General features: G+C 38.7%; 2 protein-coding genes across 3 annotated transcripts; both read right to left on the bottom strand.

Annotated features, from left to right (window-relative positions):
• Window positions 1-1,338: 1,338 nt before the first annotated feature.
• gpr18 (G protein-coupled receptor 18) lies at window positions 1,339-8,938 on the bottom strand. 2 transcript variants are annotated; one of them, XM_023337656.1, is made up of 3 exons: window positions 8,629-8,937; window positions 7,952-7,984; window positions 1,339-5,915 (listed from the first exon to the last, which is right to left on the bottom strand). In XM_023337656.1, the coding sequence occupies exon 3, from the start codon at window positions 5,912-5,914 to the stop codon at window positions 4,895-4,897; it is 1,020 nt and encodes a 339-aa protein (XP_023193424.1). In that variant the 5' UTR covers window position 5,915; window positions 7,952-7,984; window positions 8,629-8,937; the 3' UTR covers window positions 1,339-4,894. The 2 variants fall into 2 exon arrangements, with proteins under 2 accessions (XP_023193424.1, XP_005798143.1); XM_005798086.2 differs by lacking the exon at window positions 7,952-7,984 and having other exon boundaries at window positions 8,629-8,938.
• Window positions 8,939-17,629: 8,691 nt separating this feature from the next.
• On the bottom strand, window positions 17,630-22,716 carry LOC102236314 (G-protein coupled receptor 183-like). Its single transcript, XM_023336216.1, has 2 exons — window positions 22,182-22,716; window positions 17,630-20,572 (listed from the first exon to the last, which is right to left on the bottom strand). The coding sequence occupies exon 2, from the start codon at window positions 20,547-20,549 to the stop codon at window positions 19,389-19,391; it is 1,161 nt and encodes a 386-aa protein (XP_023191984.1). The 5' UTR covers window positions 20,550-20,572; window positions 22,182-22,716; the 3' UTR covers window positions 17,630-19,388.
• Between the last annotated feature and the right edge of the window lie 886 nt (window positions 22,717-23,602).

The raw sequence follows: 23,602 nt of genomic DNA, 5'->3' as shown, positions 1-23,602 counted from the left end.
ATAAAAATTTTAAAGTGCATTTGTATTCAGCCCCTTTACTCTGATGCCACTGAATAAAACACAGTCAGACGTTACTTATTTAGCAAACAAAGGCATGCTAGAGGACTTTATTGAACATAACAGATGATACCTTTAAATAACAATCCAGTTCAACAAGCTGACTTCAGAAATCCCTTTAATTAATATAGTCCACAAGTGTGTAGTTCAGTCCCAGTATAAATCCAGCTGTTCTGCGAAGGCCTCGGAGATTTGTTAGAGACAAACAGCATCATGAAAAGCAAGGAGCCACAGACAGATCAGGGAGAGAGTTGTGGAGAGGTTCAAAGCACAGTTTGGTTATAAGGTAGCATCCCTATCTCTGAGCAGCCTTTCAACTGCAAACCTTCTGAGAACTGGTCATTTTCCTAAATCGGAAAGATTGCAATTTATCCGAAAAGCAGCCAGGAGGGCTATTGTGACTCTGGAAGAGCTACAGAGATTCATAGCTCATGTCGGAGAATCTGTAGACCTGACTGCTTCTAGTGTGCTCCACAAATCTGGTACGAAACAGTGACAAGGAAAAAGCCATTTCTAAAAGAAATACATAAAAACATCCCCTTTTGCAGATATTTGACAATTCATGTATGTTGCTCTGGTCAGACACGACCAAAGTGCAATTTCTCACCCGACACTGAAGTGCCCAACTCCATATGCAAATCACCCTCCGGCCCCCCATTGGAAAACATGGTGGTGGCAGCATGTTGGGGAATGCTTTTCTTTGGAATAGACTGTGAAGCAGGTCAGAGCATGATAGGAAGATGGATGGAGATAAATACCAGAAAACCATAGAAGAAATGCTGATGGAAGTGGAAAACTAAAACTTGAGAGTGTTGTAGATGTTCACCTTCCTGTCACAGTCTAAACCTCAATCCAACAAGGAATGTATGGCGAGGCTTGAAAATTGTTGTTCTCAATCAGACTGAGCTTAAGCTATTAAATCAGTCCCTAGATGTCTAAAGCTATTAGAAACAAATGCAGCTGGATCTGCTGCCAAAATATTTGAAAGCCAAGTCTCATTTCCTTCCTGACTTGTTTGTGTTGGTCTATAGAATTAAATCTTGTTCAAATGCAGTGAATTTTGTTGTTGCGTTCTGTGAAAAAGCGGGGGGAAAGCTCAATGAGTCTGAATACTTTCACAAGGCGCTGTATGTGTAAATAGGAGAAAAGAAATACTGCGGAAATAATCACTGGGAGCTGTTTACCTCTTCTTCAGAAACTCTAAAGGGGGTCATTTGTCCCAAGTCTGTTTCCACAGTCAGCGGCTACAGCGGAGCACAAATAAACACAGGAGACGCAAACTCTTGTGAAAACACTTTTAATCAAGATCAAGATAAATAGCCTAACAAAGTCGGATTCGGAAAACAAATGCGGCAGAACTGCCTCTGATCATCATTTGATGGTGCGCTGACACGCAAACTCTATTAAGCTGTCTTCAAATATGCAAAAATGATATGATTTTACAATGATTACATATTCACTTCCCCAGCTGGCTGGCTCCGAGCGTCTCCATTTGTCATCGACTATTGTGTCCAATTATATGATTAGCTTTGAACACTCCAGCACTTCGAGAGCTCTCGTGTGTTCCGCCGCGCAGAGCGATTCACAAACAAAGTCATTACAACATGTATTCACACATATCAAATAACAAAACAGATGGCCACTGCGCCTGCCGCCTGATTTGTTTTCCACACGAGTGGTAGGAAAAAAAAAAAAAAAAGAGTATTTTGTGTGAGCTGTGTTTAATGCTGACTGTTTTTTTTTTTTTTTTTATTCCCAAAGAAGAGCAGCTGGCTGTCGCGCTGTGAGATCAGCTCCTATGAAAGACAATCTTGTTTTCATTAATTTCTCTACAACAAAGGCACTTGTTGGGAAGATTTAGAATTACAGCGGGTAAAGCTTCCGGATAATTCATCACAGGGACTTGACAGGAAACTTAATTGTTTTAAATGCCAGTTGCTTTGAGCAGCGTGGATGTTTTTTTCTCTCTTTTATGTCTAACAGGTGGGACAGATAGACGACCCTCTGATGTTTCCTTCAACCTTTGACTCACGAGCTATAAATCCACCGGTAGTCCACTAGCCAATAAAACTATCACCATATGATGGAGTGCAGGTGCCAATATTGCATGCGAAATGGAAATCCCGCTGTCTGCCTTCTCTTGTTTAACACAATGTAAATCTATCCCCCTTATATCGGACAGAGCGGCCTCGTCTTCACCTGCGACTACTGTAAAAGTCAGCCAAATGTCTCCCAGAGACCCAGATAATGCAGACAGGGTGTAGCTACTGTAAAGACAATGGCGTACACACTCAGAAAAACATCCATTAAACCAGAATCTTTTGCCAGATTGAGCAGTAGTTTGGTTTTTATTTACTATTTCACACTGATCAGTCACTTCTGAGTACTGCTGCTGCTTGAGGTTTTTTTGTTGTTGTTTTTTTTTCTACTGTTGTGCCTTCACAGTTCTTATGTTTGCAATTTTGAAATTTAATCAGATTTCTGTAACAAATACCTTACTCGTTTTAAAGGTCTATCCTTTAATGTTATTGAAAACAAAAGCAATTCTCAGAGTGATGTACCCCCTTATTTTGTCTCATTTATCTATTTAAAATATCCTAAGCTAAAAAAAATGTTATATTCATGGGACACAACACCTTATTACTCCCAAGAAGACATTTAATAACCACGTTTGTAATGCTGTCTTTCTGACTGCCTGTTAGTTTCCCTCTGATCTCACTGTTCTACAAACTCACTGCCACATGTTACATGTTTACTGTAGGTTAGGGAAGATTTACAAGAATATTTTCACAAACTTCCATTAAAAAAACCTGAACCGTCCCTTAAGCAAAATGAAGAAATGAACAAATGTGTAATGGAAAGCACATGTTCAGTCAGCGGTAACACATGGGTGTAAGGTGGGGGGCCTGAAGAGGCACAGGAACAAAATGACCTGCAGCCAGTGTTTAAGGTGTTTGAAGTTATCCAGTGTTGTTCAGTTTATTGTTAACTATTTAACTGGGAGTGTTTGGGAAATGCTATTGTTTCCTGACAATTTCTAGTGTTTACTTTTTTTTTTCAAAGTTATGTTTTGCTGTTTTCTAAACCTCTATTGCTTTGTTTCAAAAACTTTATTTTAGACATGTGCGGGACGTTCTATTTTGTTCTTACAGCTTATGAAGTTCAGCGGTACTTTCTGAAATTTCATCATGCACACTTCTGTCTTTCTAAATTAAATTATGTTTTAGTTTCCAAATTACTGCCATTTCCCTAAAAATTCCAAACATAACGACAAACTTCAGTTTGAGTATTTATTTGCAGAATATGACAAAAAGTCCAAATAAGAAATATGCTGTTTTCAGAACTTTTTTTTTCTTTTGAAAACAAGACAATACTTGAGTTTTAGCTCAAGAAGATTTCAGAAATCAACATTTGGACCACCAGGTTTTCATAATGCTTTTTGTTCAGGTGATGCCTTGTTAGGCAGCTCATTAAGAAGAGTGGGAATTGAATGTAGGTTTACTGATTTCAGAAATATATTGTTGTCGTCACCAAGTTTTACTACAGAGAGCATAAATTGAGAGTTATTCTGTTTTGAGGGTTCTTTTTATAGCATATATTTTGGATGTTCAACATAGATGGACTCCTTGCATGTTTGAAGTTGGTGCAACAACTCCCAACACTTAAAATGTTGATTTTGGTGTTGCCTGCAAGCCTCTTCTGCCCCCTATTCTGCTCTGACTTCAGTATTTTTACGAGAGAGACATTTTGAATAAAATGCCTCTCTCACCTGCTGCAGAAATCTGAAACTGAAACATCCATGTGCTGAAAAAGGTTTTCTGTTTAAAGGTTAAGGTTGCAGTAAATCTTGTAAATAGCCTCTCTGACATCTCTCGAGCATGTTACTGTAAATGCACTCCAAGCAACTAAATCATTTAACACCTAATCAATACTTTTCACATTGCACCATAAACACGCTTTAGTCAGATTCCTGGTGGAGGAAGCCGTTATGACTGTTGTTAACTGGAAAACTGATGTACTAATGTTTTTTTATGAATCTAAATGAATGAAAGGTAAATATTTTGCGGCGACGCAACAGAGACAAAATTATTTTGCCGTCAACTCTGCAAAAGTTTTTAAAAGCACTTTGTGTGTGTGTGTGTTGCTCTTGTAGGTGGATAGCGTCTAAGCTGTGCCATGCTGCCATCACCTGGTCGGTTCATTTAAAGCAACCTTCGCAGCAACCTTTACTGTCAGTGCTGGGTGTTGAAATTGCCTCCTGTCTCAAGTGGTCGATCTTAAACTCAACAAACATGAAATGGCAGAAGTCAAACACGTGCGGTGTATTTGCAAAGCAGACAGGTGACATCACACATCACTCATGGCTTAGATTTGCTCACTCCGCCTTCGCAGGGCTGAGAGGCTGAAGAGGAAGGACCTGTTAAATGTGGTGCAGCAACCGAGCGGCAACCTTTAACAACCCCGCCGCTGCTTCCTGTGGAACATGTCAGACCCTCTATTCATGATGCTTTCTTGAGGTTTCTGATGCTTGTGCACAGCTATGCTTTGTTTCAAACAGTTACATTTTCACCTGAACACGTCACACCTGTGCCGCATATGCTTTCTTTAGCAGAGAGAAAAAAAAAGGCATGGAAACAACTCAAGTCTCATGGGTGAGTCAATCAGCTCTGAACACAGATGTTTTCGCCACAACAGCAGCCCTTCCATACTGTGAGTGTAAATTGCACTCGGGAAAATTAATTGCAGTTTCTTGATCCTTCAGGTAATTATACATAAACAGTACACGGTGATGCATCTAGTGTGCATATTGTTGGTACAGTATCTGTGCCACGGACGTTCATATCATCGCGCTGGTTAGGTTGCTCAGCGACTTGACGCTTCCTGTGTGCGTGTGCCGGCTCTTTCGCCTGACGCTTCGCAGGTAGTTCCTGTACAGGATCACGCTGATCACCCTGTCCTGGAACTGCTTGGAGACGATGTAGTACAAGATGATGTCCAAGACCGTGCTCAGATTCATCAGGAAAGTGGTGAAGACGGCCCACGTGTTGAAGCCGCCGTCTTCGTCGTTTCCCAACAAGCGCAGCACCAGACAGATGTGGAACGGCACGAAGCACACCAGCACCTGCACGATGAGCGTGATGATGATCCGGATGGACTTTTCCTTCACCTTTGGCTTCAGTTTGGAGGTGCGTCCATGGATTAGGTTGTCCACAATGACGACATAGCAGCCAATCATTATGCAGATGGGGACCAGGAAGAAGAAGATGAGTCTAACAAAGTTGACCGCATTCTCACGGCGCATGTAGATGATGTCTTGCATCTTGATGCAGGTAGTGTAATTGGAGATGCGATCGGGGTCATCCTGAGAGAAGAGTAGAGGCACGCTGCTGCCCAGAGTCATGATCCACACCCCCAAGGAGCCCACCACAGCCTTTGGGACGTTTCTCAGCTCCTTGCCATGTTTCGGCTGAACAATGGCCATGTAGCGGTCAGTGCTGATCAGAGCGAACAGCCACAGGGCCATGCAGGGGTAGAAGATGGTTAGAGCTGCTGTGATCCGGCAGAAAATGTCTCCAAAGGGCCAATAGTCCTGATGGAAGTAAACCATCCTGAAGGGCAGGAGCAAAATGTAGGTGAGGTCCACGAGCGCCACGTTGATCATATAGGTGGTGACCGAGTTTCTCTTCTTGGTGGTCAAGGCAAAAACCCACAAGGCAGTGAGGTTCACTATCACTCCTATGACGAAGATGAAGCTGTAGAAGACCAGGCCGACTATGCGATACTCGACTGGGCCCTGCTCCGTCTTCATTGCCAGAGGATCCACAGACATGTTGGAGGAGTTTAGATCCACATTCATGCTGAAAAAAAAAATATATATATATGAAGGAAGATATAGGTGTTCATTTACATCAAGATACCTCTAGATTTAAAGATTCAGTCACAGAGTTTCACCAGAAACACGGCAGCATTTTAACATCTGGGTTGAAAACCAGATTTGGAGCTAAAAGGAAATAGCTGGGAACCTTGTAACAAGTACATCAACTTTAAATGAATATGTAAACAAATATTTTATATATTTTAGAAAAATAATACAAAAACTAAACATTTAACGAAAGCTATCTAAAACAATACATTCTAAAAATTTATATCAGCCACGTGTTTTAATGACCATGACCTTTTACGGGTTTAGTGAAGTAATAAGTGACAGTAAAAAAAAAAAGGTCTGATTATATTAATAAGCTGACACCTAAACAAGGAGAGGGTATCAATTTTAAAAATGTTTCTCATTATAAAATAAATCAATCTGAAACAGTTCATATCTTTGAAATAAAACACTAGTTGGCGCATATTGAGGGTTCATGCTTGCAAGAGACTGTAGTGAAGCATGTTGCTGTTTCCTCAGCCAAACAACATCAGTTTTATTTCACTGGCGACTGTATCAATCCGCCTGGTCAGTCTGTTGCAAGTCCACCGAGAGCTGTTTGGAAATTATCCCAGTAGACTCATTATCAGCTGGCTGGGGCAAATTAATACAATCGGCAGCACTGTAATGGCGTTGTTCTGCTGAGAGAACAGAAAATGCCCAATATAGAGTTCACTCCTACAGATGTATTTCTGTTCAGCTTGAATTGTTTTATAATGCCTATTATCAGCTAAGCCAAGGACCCCGTTGACTATCTGTTTGACATCCTCTCCAGGTTTTTGTTGAGGCAAATTTATTTCTTTTTAGCACTGGTAAGGAACTGTTATTGGCCATAGTTACACAGAACTTTGCTTCAAAAAATCTGGACCATTCCTTTAAGAGCAGACTGTATTTTTTCAGTAGAAATTCCTGATCAGGGCTTTGTAGCAACAGAAAACACAGGGTGCAAACACTAAGTTTGTAAACTCCCTCTACATGCAGCTCTTTTAGGCAAACACAGAAATTTTAAAGAATAGTTTCTAAAGCCTGAAGGCATCTATTGTGCTTTGAATTGATTCCGTTTCTGCTAAAAAAAGAAACAACTCTGTATGCCTGAGATAAAAGGGAAACATGGGCAGCAAATGTTTCAGATGAATCTATAGCCTAGCACTACTTCAGCCATGCTTAGGAACTTCTTGTTATGAGACCCACAGAGGCCTACTTTGCACCTGCCTGTGCTAGAAACCAGAACAATAATGGAGCTATTTTTAAGGTTTTTGTACTTCACATGTGTCTCTCTCTCTTGTGATTCTGTTGATATCGTCCTTGTTTTTTTCCCTCACGCACCCAAAATCCTATTAATTCTAACATTGTTGATATTGACTTGTATCGCCAAGAACAGGTGAAGTATACAAATTAGAGTGGTTTTGTTTTCAACCCTGAAGGCCTTGTAACACTATTATTTGTGAAGTGAAGGAGGGAAAACCGTCTATATAGACAAAATATTCAGAGGGGTGGCAAGTTTATTTTTTTAATAAACAAGCAAATAGTGTATAGTATAATATGCATGTATAAAAAGCCCTTGCAGTTTCTTATTAACCAGATCTTATTTTAGATGGATCAGAACTTTCCTGTGGTTACTGATGCCTTTGGAAATAATAAACACTGAGTCACTGTTTAAAAAAAGGAGAGCAGTGAACTTCTTATGTTCTCAGGTTCAAAAGAGAAAATGCTGATTTTAGAGCTTCAGGTCAGTTTGGACGGGGACAGTATTTAGATTATTTAACATGTACATTCACATAAATATGTTTGTTAATAATAATCTTTGTTGAGTGGTCGTTAAATCTGACAGAGAATTTGTTCGGCTAAAGATTAGAGTGATGTCAAGAGGGTCTTCCTCAGTCAGAGACTTTAGCTTCATCAACTAGGACAATTAACTAAAAATACCAGTTGAAACAAAGAAAAAGAAGAAGAAAAGGGATTTCAACTTACTTATGTTGGCGTTAGATATCAAATTGGTCAAATCTACGAAACAAATTTGAAAGAAAAAAGTTAATAAGACATTTTCTCTCTGAGTTTGGTCAGTGTTAGTCTTATGGAGGAACAAAAAAAGTACAAAAAAAAAAAAAAAAGTCCCACAGTGACTGAAATAGAAAGTTGCCACCCCTAAATATGGAAATTCTGTGGGATTTTTTTTTTTTTTTTTAGATTTGCGGAACATGACCGTCAGTCCTTATAATTATTTTTCATATACTGTAAGAAAAACTACCACTAACTACAACAAAACTTTAATTAGAAAACAAATTAACCAAAATACAAAGAAAACAAACAAACACACAGATTCACTTTAACTGTGAGTAACAAAGACTCAGGAAAGTTTGTTGACAACTTTGACCTTTGTTGTCCCCTCTTTCTACGCTCTTTGGTCCTTTTTTTGAATTGAACTACACAATTTATATGGCCTGATACTAAATAACAAGTGATGAAAAGGCGAGAGAATTACGGATGTACGCATAAAACCACGTGTAGTTTAAATCTGCAAGAGGAGACACATTGAGGATGTACTATAAACTACATTTGCCATTAATCTGCCCCATCATCAACATAAATGTGGACAAAATCAGCAAGACCGAGGCCACCTGGGCAAAAAGAAAAAAGCCTGAACTTACCGCGTGAATCAAACAAACATCCTGACAAGTTCACCCCAACAGGTTTGTGAAGCGAAAGTGATTTCTTTTTATCGAAATGTCTCAACTGTTACAGTCAAAACAGGGAAGCGAGTGCGTTTGTAAGATGTGAGTGCAGGGGTGGCGAGACTGCACGCTGTGTAAAGCCCCTCATCACTTCCTGTGTGCTCTAGCCTCTGCACTTTTACATTCCCTTTTACAGTACGAGCGTGGTCGGAACAGAGAATAAGAAGAAAAAAAAAACAAAAAACACACACACACAGAGGTAGAGAGGCTGCAGCTTTTCCACAGCACGCAATTACACCCCCTTAAAGAAAATGATGTGCCATTAGAAGTGGGAGTGTGTTTGGCAGGCAGAGAGATGGCAGATTTAGGGCGAGTTATTGATTGGAAAAGTGGGGTCTGTCACAGCACATTAGTTCTCAGGGGAGTAATCCACAGCAGGTTGCTGCGAGAAGCATCTGCTGCCGGAGAGAAGTAATTAAAAACAGGATGTTGAGGCAGTTGCCATATAAACAGGAAATAAGACGGTGGTAATAGACACTTCACGCTGATGCTGTGAGATGGTTTTACATCGCGTCGACTTAATGGATGCAGAGCGCATACTTCAGGTGAAACGCTCAAGGTCAGCCCGCGCCAGGATTGAATGCAGATTAATGCGCGTGATTAATTTGAGTTTCGACGGCTAGCAGCCGTAAATTAGGACGTTTGGCCCAAAAGAACATTGAGCAATAAAATAACTTCTCCCCCCCCCCCGCTCCGCTCTGACAGTTACTTTCAATTCCCGTTATCAGTTCATGTGAAATAAACCATGCAAGTTAAGGACGACTTCCTGTTTTTGTTTGTTTTCTGTATGCGGCTACTGTAGTATGTGACCTCAATGCGATGCGACCTACATTAGAAATCAGACGCGTCCCCCGAACTTCTCAAAATTGAGACCGCAGCACACAAACTCCGTCGCTGAATTTCAAGAGCAGCGCTTGTACCATTCAGTCTAATTCTTATTCCTGGGAAATAATTATCCATGGACTCGTCCTCTTGATGCGTCTCAAAAAATCTCGGAGCAGATGGTGCTTGGCGTTCATTGCAATATGTTGTTATGACAACAGTCTGTGTGATGTTTTCCTCTCTTTGATACTTGTCATGTTGCCTCACAAAGTCTCCCACTCCTCACAAAATGCTCCTGTAAATTATTCCTATACTACGCGATACGTGTGTGTGCGTGTGTGCGTGCGTGTGTGTGTGTGTGTGTGTGTGTGTGTGTGTGTGTGCGTGCGCGCAGATGTAGTTATTCAGTCAGTAAAGGTAGATACAGGTGTTTACTGGAAGCTCGTTTTTTATCATCACCTTTTTAACCTGTTGTACACTGTCCTCTAGAGGCTGACGTGAAGTATTACACCCTTTTTCTGCCTAAAAATGAGATGATCAGTGTCTCATTCTCGTTTCTTTGAATCCTTCTTTACTGTTACTACTTGGTATTTTCCTCATTATGTAAATATGTTGGTTGAGTTTATATTTACAGTGCTTAACAACGTGCAAAAACACTCAAAATGAATTCATTTATTGTATGTTTTTTTAGAAGATAAAAATCGAATCTTTAGTTGGCGAACATTTATCCAACAGGGGAAATATTCTTTGTTAAGAAAGAAAAATTAAACAGAATTGTTGGTGGGGAAAGTGTTGGCACTATTTTCTTTTATCGGTTTGTATGACCATGTTCTGGCACTATTACGCTCTGTGTTTCTCTGAAGGATTGGACTGTGCAAACAGAGATTATCCGTCATACTCTGTCCTCTCTCATGCACTCTCCTCTTCAGCTCAAACCAACAGCTTTTCTTTGGGATTAAGGTGAAATTGTGAGGATTTTGGTTTCCTGTGTGTTTATTTAGGTTTCTGTGTTCAGTTGAGTCTCTGTGTTGTCCTGTCTACACCTTGATTGCTCCCTGCTGTGCCTCGTGTTCCCTGATTACCCTCTGTGTTTTTAAATCCACCTGTGTCTCTTGGGTCCTCGTCTATTCTGTCGTTTGTCTGTACTGTCTCCTGTCTATTGTCAATGGCAGTTGCTACTAGTGTGAGAGCTTTTGCTGTTAGTCACCTGTGCTGCCTGAAGATCTGTTTTTTCATCATTAAACCATCATTTACTCAACAACCTGGATCCACTGCATCTACCTCGTCATTCCACCACCACATATCATGGCAGAAATAATCAGTGTTGATTTTGTTTGGTGAATTATTTCTGTTTATTTAGCCATATGTTAGTTTATCCTTCTAAAAAAGATTACTATTGACCTATTTTCATTTATTTATCGCCATGGATAAAGACCAGGACTGTTAAAGGAGAAACAGCATCACAAATCCACCTCTGTACTTACAGTGAGAATTAGGTTGTCTTTCACATATTCACATTTCTTTTCTTTTTTTTTTTTTTACACCAGACCCACTTGGAGGGAATGTGCTTTGCTCAAGTGACACCAAGGTTACAAAACATCAAAGTTCATGGTGAACTCCCAGCAGAGTTTTGGGATATATTTCCATTTCTGCCTGAAGAACAGAAAGTACTTTCTTTGCTTTTATACTTCCCTAAACTCCTGATCTGTAGAGGGAGTCTAGTGGTTATTAAATAAATAAATAATTTGCAATGAATTTGACTTGTTTTGCAAAGTGCCTCCGGGTAGCAACTGCTGAGTTAATAAACGACTGAAATGAATTTATTCTTTGTCTTAGTGGCTCATTAGCTTCTGTCTCCTTGTCACATATGTCATTTTTTCCTCTGATGTCATGTATTAGCTCTTTGGATGCAATGGGAAATTTGCTTCTGCAAACTGAATCATTTTTGCCCTTTCTTATTTGTAATTTGAACCACGAGACGGAAGAAAAGCATGCTCATTGCCCGGGCCCACAGCCTGGGGGCGGCGAGGGAGTTGGTTCTGATTCGGTGTTGCAGTAAAAAGTCGATGGCAAATATTTCTAAGGAATATCTCAAATCTAAAATACTTGAATTGATTAGACGCCAGTCTGCATTGTCCAGCAGTGCACAGAGTTTCTTTGGAGCAGAACTTAACATTTATAGAACCTGGTTTTTATTTTTAAAGCACTGGTGGGAAAAAAAATAGATTTACATCGCTTCCCTGGTATTTGAACCAACATGTTGTTGATGAAAAAGTTTGTTTGTTCAATTAATAATCAGATTTAGAATCTTGTGTGGGTTGGGGAAATTTTTCATTTCACTCCCACAGTGACTATTTGTAAAAAAAAAAAAAAAAAAAAAAAGATTAGTGAGAAATAATTCTTTATGTTTGTTCTAGATTTTCTCTCAGAGTTTTTGGCCAATTGATAAGTCATGTATTAACTCTTCATTAAAAACCAGAACATGCTTTTTTTAAATTCTAAATCTAAGTTTTCTCTTTAATAACTGAACTCACTGGTGGAGTTCAGTATTTCTGAGGTAAATAGCTCAGACCTCATTAGGAGTCACATTCTGGTATAAGTTTGAAGAAACTATACACATTTTTATAGTTTTTAATTTCTCTGAACTTTTTCTCTTTAACTTAGCTGCAGAGGTAGCGATGCAGTACTGATGAAACCGTGTCAACAGCAGATAGAAAACATTACCAGACCTCAAATTTTGTTTTCATCATTGAGCTACCGAACGAGGTGGCAAGTAGGTTAGATATTTTCCCTCTAAGGTCGGCAGAGCTTTACAAAAGTAATATTAAAATTAAATATAAACAGAAAATAAAAACATGTGCTTCATCTTAATTGTTGTATTTGTAATTGAAGATACAAACCAACTGAGCCAATGTAAAGCAAATTTTAATTAATTGTTGGCCGACTAGTTGCTGTTAATCAAGATGGGCCAAATTCAAAAATGATGAGGCATAAAAACATTTCAAAGGGGGCCGAAAATAAAAATTTCTCGAGGCCCCGTTTAACCTTGAGCCACCTCTGCCGAGAGCCCAAAGATTTCCGCATCGGAAAACGGAAAACAGCTGTCGTACCATTTAAATCCTGGGATATTTTGATACATCTTTATAGTTTCAGGCTGTTCCTTTAAAACAAGCGGGTTCACCGAATCCCCAAAGACAACAAAGCGATAGAGAGAAGGCGATAAAGCAGATGGCAATTATATGTGTGAAATGCAGTGTTTACTGCAAACAAAGCAGCTAGACTATCAGCAAGGGACACGTTTGAATGAAAGCAAACAGAAAAAAAACAAAACAAGAATAAAAGCAAGCTTACAAAGAGGTTAAGATATTAAAGACGCAACAATACGCTGCTGTGGACCACACTTGCTCACCATTAATCACATTTGGAGATAATAACTGGTTCAGTTGGCCCAGTAAAGGAACAGTATCATAAAAATTGATTGTGTAACCATGGTAAAATACTGGGAGTTAGATAAAATGGAAGACAAGTTGAGAGTCAGAGGGGGTTTATTGTGCTTATAATGACACCTGGATTCTGTATTTTATAAAAGTAATTTAAAAAAAATCTGAATCAATGTTCTTAAGAGCTTAATTATGGTTTTAATAGCTGCCGCTAGGATCTCAACAATAGGCAGCAATATGTTTAATCAAATATAAACATGCTTTATTATTTTTCCCATTTTATTCCCATGTTTTTTTCTTCTTTTCTGTAAGACCACCCAGTTTTCCTCTTCAAGTCTGGAAAATAAACATATTTTTGATTGGTGTTGTTTCAAAGTCCACATGTTGGGGTTATGTTTCTTACAGAAAATGTTCTTGGAAATACAGTAATGATAAAAATGAAAGTACACCACGTTTCACGCCAAGGCTTTTAGATCGCAACATGATCTGTTCTTTATCAGTTTCAAACATTATTTCAGTTTGACTTCACATAAACAAATACATTAGAAAACAAATGTCGTTAGATTTTAGAAAGAATTGAAAGAAAGTTAATAATAGAAATTAATCTGTTATGAAAAGAAATACTTTTAAAAGGGGCTCAGGAACATTTTATCCCCCTCAAACAGCCTTCGGTCTATGTTGTTTACATTGGATAAAATCTTAACATTCAGATAAAAGTGTCTTTTAATGTTCACCGTCTTTTCTTAATAAAATACTTTTGAAGAAAAGGCTTTAATAAACTACAAAACAATAAGCAGGAAGCCATTCTGTAACAAAAAATGCTTCTTGAACTTTAAGACAGTAGATTGCCGCCTTTTGCCAGATTAATATCTACTCCTTCTAGTGATACTCTGTGATACTATCTGTAATACTATCTTTGCGCTCAATTTCCCATGAAAATAAAGTGAACAAAACAGAGAATAAAAATAATTCTCGGAACTGATCATTTGATTTGAGCACCTATGTTTAGAGGAAAGAAAATAAATTTCCCCCTTGATACCTGTGGTGATGTTTTAACTTCTCTCTTTGGTGTAGCTCAGCCACAAACTCTGATACAATCTCAGGTTTGTTTTTTTTTTCTGTGAAACAAGTGAACTCTTGCAAATACACAGTAGTAAATGTCACTCGCCAGATGTCAGTGCTGATATGAGAACTACTCATCTGACGTGGCAGTGCGCTCCAGCTCTGTGTATTCACCCTGTGGGAGTTTATTTATGATATTCTGGGCTAAACAATGTCTGAACTTTTACACACTTTGTGGCAAACTTTGATGCATCTTGTCGGGATTGTGTGTGACACAAGGTACAGAATAAACGTTCATGTTTTTCTAAATTGTTTTTTATAAACCAACATCTGAAAAGTGTGCTGTGTATTCATCTTTCTGTATTCTGACACCCCTAAATAAAAATCCTGCTCAACTAATTGACTCTAGAAGGCACCTAATTAGTAAACGGAGTTCATCTGTGTTCAATTTAGTCTCAGTATTAATCCTGTTGTTCTGTGAAGGGCTCAGAGGCTTAATATGTCATGACTTATGAGTTTGTAGTATCAGACAACAGGAGTTTTGGACAAGCACTGAACCAAAATTGTTATCTCGTAACACTGATTTTTGCTGTTATAAATATTTAATTAACAGTAAGTTACTGTGCTATAAAGTTTAAAGTACATTTTTGTGTAAAAGTGCCATCTGGTGAGCATATTTCGAGATTATCTGAAAACTGTCTGAGATTATAGAAGAAAGTGGATGTGAAGCCGTCACTTTGGTTTCATTCTCTTTTTGACTAAAAGATGTAGGGGTGTTTGATATTTGCTCAAAGAGAAAAGCACAGTTCGGAGTTCACCAGACTTTATGAGGTAAGCATTCCTTCAATTCATTAAGGACAGACGCACAAGAACGTGCTATGGAACAGAAACACTGCAATTAAAAATCAAGCCAATCAACGTCAAGCAAAAGAACCTGGGTTTTTTTTTAACAATAAAGTGACTTGAACTTCAAGCAGCCACTGCAAGCAAGGTGATGAAGGGTTGTATAAAAAATCTGACACAAACTTACAGGGGAGGCATGAGATGAGCAGGGCAAGATAAAACAGGATAAAACTGATGAAACCGGCAATGAGCAATGAAAACCCACAGAGCATAAACGCAGAGGAGCAGCGAAGAGTGACACTGAAACCAAGTGGAAAGGTGATCAGGGGAAAGGTGAACAGTTACGGAAGAGTGCTTGAGCAAGACCTTTGATGATGATAATCAGAAAACAGACACAAGCAAATACCAAAATCCAACAAAACCCCCCCATGGGACACATGTTAACATTAGAGAACACAAGGACCGTAAACCGTTACGGCAAGGTTAGCTCTAAAAGTGTAGAGGTGTTAAAAACAATATCCCAAGGTTTGAACATTTCTTTGAACACTGTCGAGTGTATTGTTGAAAAATGGAATGGGTATGTCACAAAAAAGATGCTATCAAAACACAAACTTCCACTTAAACTGAAAGACTGCAAAAGAAGAACAATAATCAGAGAACTAGCATGACTAACCAAATATGTAGTAAGAAAAAAACACACAAAAAGCAAATGCTTCACATTATCCTAAACACTCTATCCACTTGGTGAAACATGGTGATGGCAAGAACAACTTGTGACGGCGCTTTAGCAGAAGGAGTGAAGCTGGTCAGCGCTAATACGAAGATGGATCTGAGCACAGGACAGGCAAAACAATTGTCCCAGTCAAAGTCTGAACGCATCTGAGAATACAAAGAGCAATGAACTTAGGCAAAACCATAATCATGTGTGAAACTGGGTGAGACGTGTAATACCGCAAATGATGTGCAGCTGGATGTGCAGCAAAGACTGGTTTCTACAACCACCAAAAAGTGTCGATTCAGATATTTTAAACCTGCATTCTCACATTCTTCAGACTTTTATTAATGTAAAAAAAAAAATCTGAAAAGCATGAATTGTTTACCTTCTGAATGGTCAATATGTGCTGGTCTATCACAAGAAATGTCAATTCTAATGTAATCTGGTCCGGATTACATTAGACATGAAAGTCTGTGGTTATAGCAAAATGTGAAAAAGCTCAAAGGGCAACAACACAAGTGACTTTTTGCCTGTGTTATAAAAATTATTACTAAAAGCTTCTGTGTAAATATAGTGTGACATTTAATTATGTTTTATGTGCTTTTTAGGTAAATGGTTTAACATAATGTTGAAATAAAACATATCAGAATCAGGCTTTATTTTCCAAGTACTTTCATCGTTCACACATAAAACCTAACACGCTCTCGCGCACACACCCCAACGCCCACGCCCACAACCTTACATAGCTGAAGTAATTATTTAAAGTAAAATGGTTCCCCTTGTAATATCAGGATCTCAGTTTGGCATGATTTGTTGCATGCAATACATTGATATAAGAGAAAACTTCTTTGTTCCCGACAAAAAAACGAGGAAGTGACAATTTGTTAATTTTTTTCACACCTCTCATATTGCAGCAGGCCAAAAGGGAAATAACTAGATACTGGGCATTCTATGGTCTAGGACATTTTAGTCTGCAGGTTTTGCTGAAGCTTTTCATTGGCTAACATTGATTTGTGATTATTTTTAACTTTGCTTTTTCTTTGCACCATTTCTCTGGTCTAGCGTTTGCTTCAGCTTTGATTGAAACTTTAGAGGTGTGAATTGGTGAACTTTGGTCCTTAGCTTTCCACTTTTTGACTATAATTTTATTTTGAGGTTTGCATATTTTTTTTAATTATTATTATTTTAGAAAATTGCATAGCCACAGCTGGTCCCTCTCCTCACAAAAATCATTTGTTTCACAGTTTTCTAAGACACTTAGACTTAATTTACTTCTACATTGGTACCAGTTAGCATTTAGCCACCATCAAAACCACAGAAAACTGGCGTGTTGCATAAAGACTGACTTCACAAATTTCTTTGTGCTTTACACAAATTTCTTTGTGTAAAGCACAAATTCCCTGATTCAAGGAAATTTCTAATTTCCTTGAATCAGAAATATATCCCCCACAGTTAAAAGACAGATAAAAATAGATGTGTTTTTATATTTGAGTGCAGGTGAGGGTGAGGGTGACGGTATGACACATGTGGCTGTCATGATACTGGTGTTCGCACGTTGGTACAGATTTCATATCTGGCCTTTTTGAAACCACAAACATATGCTTCTTTCGCTTCAAACAAACTATTAAGTCATGGCAACGCACTCTGACTGTTCTGCAATAACCAGAGATGCAAATAACTGCAAAAAAGTAACAGAATCAAATTATTTGCTATAATACGTCTCAAACACTGAGCTCTGACAACAGAACCATGAGGTACACCAAAGATAAAAATGGAGGCAGATTTCAACATCCAGTTTTTTTGTGTGTGTGTGTGTTTTTTTTTGTGCAGCTTAGCAGTGACACACATAAAGAGCAGGTATTAATCCTTTAATTTACTTTTCTGTTACCGTTGCTAAAAAGGGGAAACAGGCATTTGTACTTTAAGATAACTTCCCTTTATTTCAGTAAATATCAAATATAACACTAATATTATAACATTAATCCTTTAATTGACTTTTCTGTTACCATTGCTAAAAAGGGGAAACAGGCATTCGCACTTTAGGACAACTTCCCTTTATTGCAGTAAATATCAAATATAACACTAACATATCTTGGAAATATTATCCATACAGATTACTACACACAGCATTTTTATTTATGTACAAAAAAAAAATAAAACGGATAAAACAGAACATTTAACTTAAATAACAAATATCTCTTTCTTGGTTTTTCAGGTGTTCCAACTGGTGTTCCTGTTGGTTCCTCTGTAACGTGTTCAGAGGAATGAACACGTTGCACTCCTCTGTGAAATCATTCTGTTTTATTAATCCAACCCATCAAAATGTTACAAAGTCTGAAAAAAAACAAAATGCTTGAAGGAACGACATGTTGCTGCTCAGAGGCACCATCTCAGAATCTGTCGGAGGAATCCTTATCAGTTCATGATTCGGGTAAGAACAAGTTATAATCTGTGACATTTACGGTGATGACTGTGAGGGTTATGCATAAAAAAGAATTTTAAAAATAATATTTTGTTCTAATAAAATGTAAAAGCTGTCCAAAAGTGGCCTGGTGAACTAAGCTCTATGCACCTGTTGATTAGTGGCCATCGGGAACAGAAAGAAAAACACTGTTTGAGCGCATCAGTCACAAAAATCATAATTACAATTTTTTTCCCCTCAATACTTCATATTTTTATGCATTGCCATGTATACCCTTCATTTTCCTCTCAAGGCAGAGTAAGCTATATGAGGCAGAGACAACAGCAATATAAATAATTATTGAAAACTTATAAGGCCTTGTTCTCTTTATGAATGTAGGGTTAGTCCTAAGGGGAAAAAAGCGATCTGGTGACTATGGAGATCGCTGGATTATAGTGAACACATTTTAAAATCATCTCAAAGTTCAAGAAACTTTGAGGTGATCAGAGCTTTGTGATATGGATCAAGCACCATGGGTACACGTTGGTCATAGAGGAGTGGACAACCAATACTTGGGTGCACTGTAGCATTTTAGCAATAATACAAATACATTTGTTGTATCTGTGGTGTCATGATTTTATTGGCAAAAATCTACCTCTGAGCATCCAAAATCTCAATGTTGGCTAAGTGTTTTGAATTGTGGCTTTATCTTCCTGTTATTAGTTGTGAGGAGTGGCACCCGGTGGGGTTTTCCATAGCATGTTGGCACTCAGAACAAATTTCCACTCTGAGCTGCTGTTGCTCTCCTGATATCTTAAACCAGTCTGCCATTTTCCTCTGACATCAACACCCCACTTCCACCCACTAAACAGTCTCTCACTGGTTGTTTTCTGTTTTTTTGGATTAATTTCTGTGAACCACAGACAGAGCCCTGTGAGTGAAAATCCCATTAGATCAGTAGTTCCTGAAAATACCCAGATGAGCCAGTCTCACACCAAAACCATGCCACTTTCAAAGTAACTTAAATACAGTTTTGCTTCCTGTTCTGCTGCTTGGTTTGAATGTTTTCACTGCATTTAGATATGCAATTGGCCTCAGTTGCTGATTGGTTTGTTTGCTATTTGTCAAATTAATCCCTAATTTCATAGGAAAACACAGTATAGATAGAGTATATTTCATACTCACTCCACACTAATTAGTTTTTATTCAAGGGAGGTGGGGGAGTGACCTCCTTTCTTTACATGGATGTAAAAATATTTATGCTGGTTTAAGTAATGAGTAATATCTTCCATTCTGTTTTAAATTAACACACAGTAATTGCTCTTGAAAAATGTACAAAAGAATGTGCCTCACATTGGTTCGGAAGCCTCCTGTTGTCCTTCAGTGGTATATTTTAGGTACTGTTCATGTGGAAAGAGATTCTGTAGGTCCCGTCATTTTGCCTTGGTTCCCTACTTTGGTCATGCTCATGCGATTTCCTTTCCATGAGCCTCTCGCTGTTGTGTTGCATCTTGTGCCCGTCGATGAAGTCCTTTGAGGAACCTTCGGGCGACGTCCTGGCTGCACTGGAAAAGGAAATGCTGACCTGCCTCTTCAGCAGCTTCAGAAGTTTTCTTTTGTATCCCCTGCAGGCGAAAAAGTAAATGAACGGATCCAAGCAGGAGTTTAAGTTCATCAGACAGACCGTGATGTGCAGCGACACTTGAAAGGCCGTGAGGTCCGCACAGTCGGGGTTGGATACCAGCTTGCGGATCATGTACTGAAAGATGTCAATGTGGTAGGGGCTGTAGCAGATAACGAACACCACAGACACGCAGCAGATCACGCCGATGGCCTTGCGACTGCGGCCGTATTTTTCTGTCAGGTGGTTGTTCTTGGCGGAGAGATGCAGCTTGGAGCTTAAGAAGGAGTAGCAGACCAGTATGGTGACCACAGGGATGATATAGCCCAAAAAGACTGCACCAATCAGGATGGTTGAAATGTTATCCACTTTTTCAAAGTTGGGGTATTCCATACAGGTGGTGAAGTTTTGAGGCTCCCTATTTGTCATGTCCATTCCTAGTAGGGGGACGGTCTGCGCCAGAACCAACATCCACACGCCAAGACAGATGTAGCGGACGTTACTGACTTTCCTGAATTTAGCGAAGCGAAGAGGCAAGACCACGGCGATGAAGCGGTCCACACTGAGGCAAGTCATGAAATTGACCCCTGCATAGGTGTTGATGTAGAACAGAAAGCCTGATATCTTACAGAGCGCCTCACCTAGAGACCAGTGGAAACCCTGGGCATAGTACATGATCCTCAGAGGCAAAGAGAGAGTGAAGAGGATGTCAGAGATGACTAGGTTGAGCGAGTACAATGTGGTGGAGTTTATTTTCTTCAGGTTTATCCGGATAACATGGAGGGCAAGGGCGTTACCAAGCAACCCAACAGTGAAAACAACACAGTAGAAAATAGGTATGAGGACCCGGGCGTATTTCCTGTGGTCATACAGGGTGTCACATGTGCTGTTGGTTACGACGGCCATGCTTGCAGGTGCAGACCCAGAACCCATCTGCAAGCTACAGGAACCGGTTACTGTAAAAAGGAAGCAAAGAATTTGTCAAAGTCAAATTTTTAAGAAGTCAGAATAAGTTTTGTTTTGTATGCTTTATTACCTTCATGCTACAGGAAACCAAATCAGAGAGCATTACTGAGCATAGAGGAAAGAATGAATCTCATGCCCTTTTAAGACCTCCATTAGAATACATGCAAATTTACTAATTTAACACCTTTGTTCTCAGAAAGGAAGTCAAGAAGCCACAGGTTTTTTCTTTGTTTTTTAATTTTTCCTTTACTGACAACTGGAAAATGACATTTTCTACAAATGAACACATGACACTTGCTGTTGTCATGTGTGCCAATTTCTTTTTCTAAAACTAAAAGCAACACAATGAGACGTATTTGGTAACAAGGGAATGATTTTCATTAACCCTTAGACATAAATTAGGATTTTAATTTAAATTGTACCCAACGAGTTACACTAATGAAACAGATAAAGCAGTAGTTTAAAACGACTAAACTTAATGTATGGCAACCAACATGATAAAAAAAAACACATTTTGGTGGAAATTCAGAGCAGTTTTATTAGAAAATTGTGCCATCTTGTGGCTCTTTTTGAACAAAGCAATCCTAAAAAATTTTTTTTTTTACCGTTTTACCAAGAAGAGCCATTAAACATTTACAAATTGAAGATAAAACTACATTTTAAAAAACGAAAAAAGAAAAAATTAAGTGAGTTAAAAATCTTGTCATAATTGTTTAAAGCTCAGAGGTGCATTTCATTTCATTTTACAGAAGGAAGCACAGCTCTGCTCGTTCTGAATTGTACAGAAATGGAAGGAAGAGGTTTTCTTCATATATAATAAATATATTATCTGATATATATTTAACAGTGTAGCAATAAATGAGACTAAAACAGCGAGTTTCAGACTGGATCTGATCACAGCCTTTCACACATTAATCTAATGCATTTATTAACATGACTGACTTACACAGCTGGTCCTTGTTGTTGATGTTTTTTTTTATTTTTAATTATTTTTTAAAAAACAGCAAACAGTGGCTCAAAGGAAGTAAAAACGAAAAATACTGTTACAGTGATTCCGCATGCAGCTGCCACATTGTTACCCCCGGCAAAACAACGAGGTGTTAAGTGATACAGCCTTGGGCGTGAGGAAGTTAACTTCCCCGCGGCGTGGTGGCACATAATTTGGACGTTGGAAAGTTGCATTGTTTGGACCAGAATAACAATCAGCTCCAGGATATTCGCTTTTGCTTCATAGGTTGGTGAAGAAACACGCTTCCTGCCCCATAAATAGCAGCAAAACGCAGTGGCATTGTTCCTCGGGTGATGTTAGAATAATGTGCCCGATTTAGCACTTTGAAAGGTGCGGTTCAAAGAGTAGCAAATTCTCTTTGTATGAAATGAGAAGCTAATAATAATAATAATAATAATAATAATTAGAAAATATACACCCTACAAAGAGGTTTAAAAAAATCAGATTAATTAGGTTTCATTTAGGTGTCTCATAAGGAGCTAATTGGAAATGAAATGCAAGAAGTCCGCCATACTGATATTTGATGAGTAGAAGGGCACTTTCACCACATGGTAACCATAAGAACCATAAAGTTTGGAAACGAGGCTTACCTCACAGATGGAAACTCCTGCTGTCCAGAAGCACTGAAATCACATGGAGCCACTGGATGTTTGTCCGAAGTTGATCAGCTTCAATTAGTTGCCAAACAGCGCAGCAGATCTCACTCGCTGGCGTGGAAACAGCCTGACATTCAGAAATCAAGATTGATATCTGCTGCCAGTAACCATAGTGTCAAAATATCCTGCAGTAGATCTCTGTCCGTATGTCTGTCTGTCGACCTCTCTCTCTCTCTATCTCTCTATCACTCTCTCGCTCTCCACCTCTTTCACTTTCGCGAGGTTTTTGAATGATGCTGTCTCCCCTCGCTTATAGATAAAAACCCGAAGGAGACTGAACAAAAAGCCCGATGACGCTCAACTCGTCTACGGGGTTTCAAGAAGTTGTCAGTCATCGATCCACGTCTGGAGAAGAGACAGTCTGGGTATCGTAGTGTGGCGTGCCATGTGTTCACTAAGAGGAGGATGTGGCTTCAGTCAGGATGCTGACTCTGTCCGAATTAGTTGTTTTTCTTTTAATATAATGTCTGGCTTCTTTTAGAACAGTTTGTTCTTTTAAGTCGATATACCTACTGATTACACAACATTATTTTACAACTTTAACACAGCCCTCTGTGGCAACATGCTAACTTGAAATGCAGTGTCCCTCTTATGCACATGAGAAAATAGGGAAGTCCCCCGTTACTTACTTCAGAAGCAGACTATCTTTGTTTTGATGTTTTGAGCTGAGCTGGATAATCAAAGACAAATCAGCTTTAGTCTGAATGGCTATGAAATAATTAATTCCCCTTCTATATGTCACGGCTCAGTCAATTTTTGAATGAACATATATGACATTCTTGGCAAAATAAACTTGAAACATACTTAATCCTCTGTTCTGGTACACTCTAGTAAATTATCCTGTAAATTTGGAGTAAAGTACTGACAACCACAAAGAGCATTTTACTCTAAATTCACATGATTTGTACTGCAACTTATTCTGACAGGTTCCTGTCGAAGTGAACACAGTACAGATATTTAGCTGCCGATAATCTACTGTAAATGTACATGTTCACCGAGTGGAGATGACAAATGAACTAATTACAAGTAACTGACTGCAGCTGAGACGAATGAGGAGATGACTAGCAGCTGGGGGGAAAGGGAATAAAAGGCAAACTGAATGGGAGGACAAAAACAAAGATGGGACCGGAAGGAAACCTGAACAATATCAGATTTGAGCACCAAATCTGAAATGATAAATCTGACTCTTAAAATAAGAGACGACCAAATTTACATTAGGAATAAACTGTCACGGGAGGATAAATGTTAAATTCAATAGAACAAATCCAAAACTAAAATGAGAAAAAACTGAACTAACAGAGGGAATAAACTCGGATCATAATAAGGAATTGATACAAGGAGCTAACGGAAGCTAA

Source organism: Xiphophorus maculatus, chromosome 7 (genome assembly GCF_002775205.1).
Source record: "Xiphophorus maculatus strain JP 163 A chromosome 7, X_maculatus-5.0-male, whole genome shotgun sequence".
NCBI classification, from domain to species: domain Eukaryota; kingdom Metazoa; phylum Chordata; class Actinopteri; order Cyprinodontiformes; family Poeciliidae; genus Xiphophorus; species Xiphophorus maculatus.
This window is presented reverse-complemented; position numbering and strand designations above follow the sequence as displayed.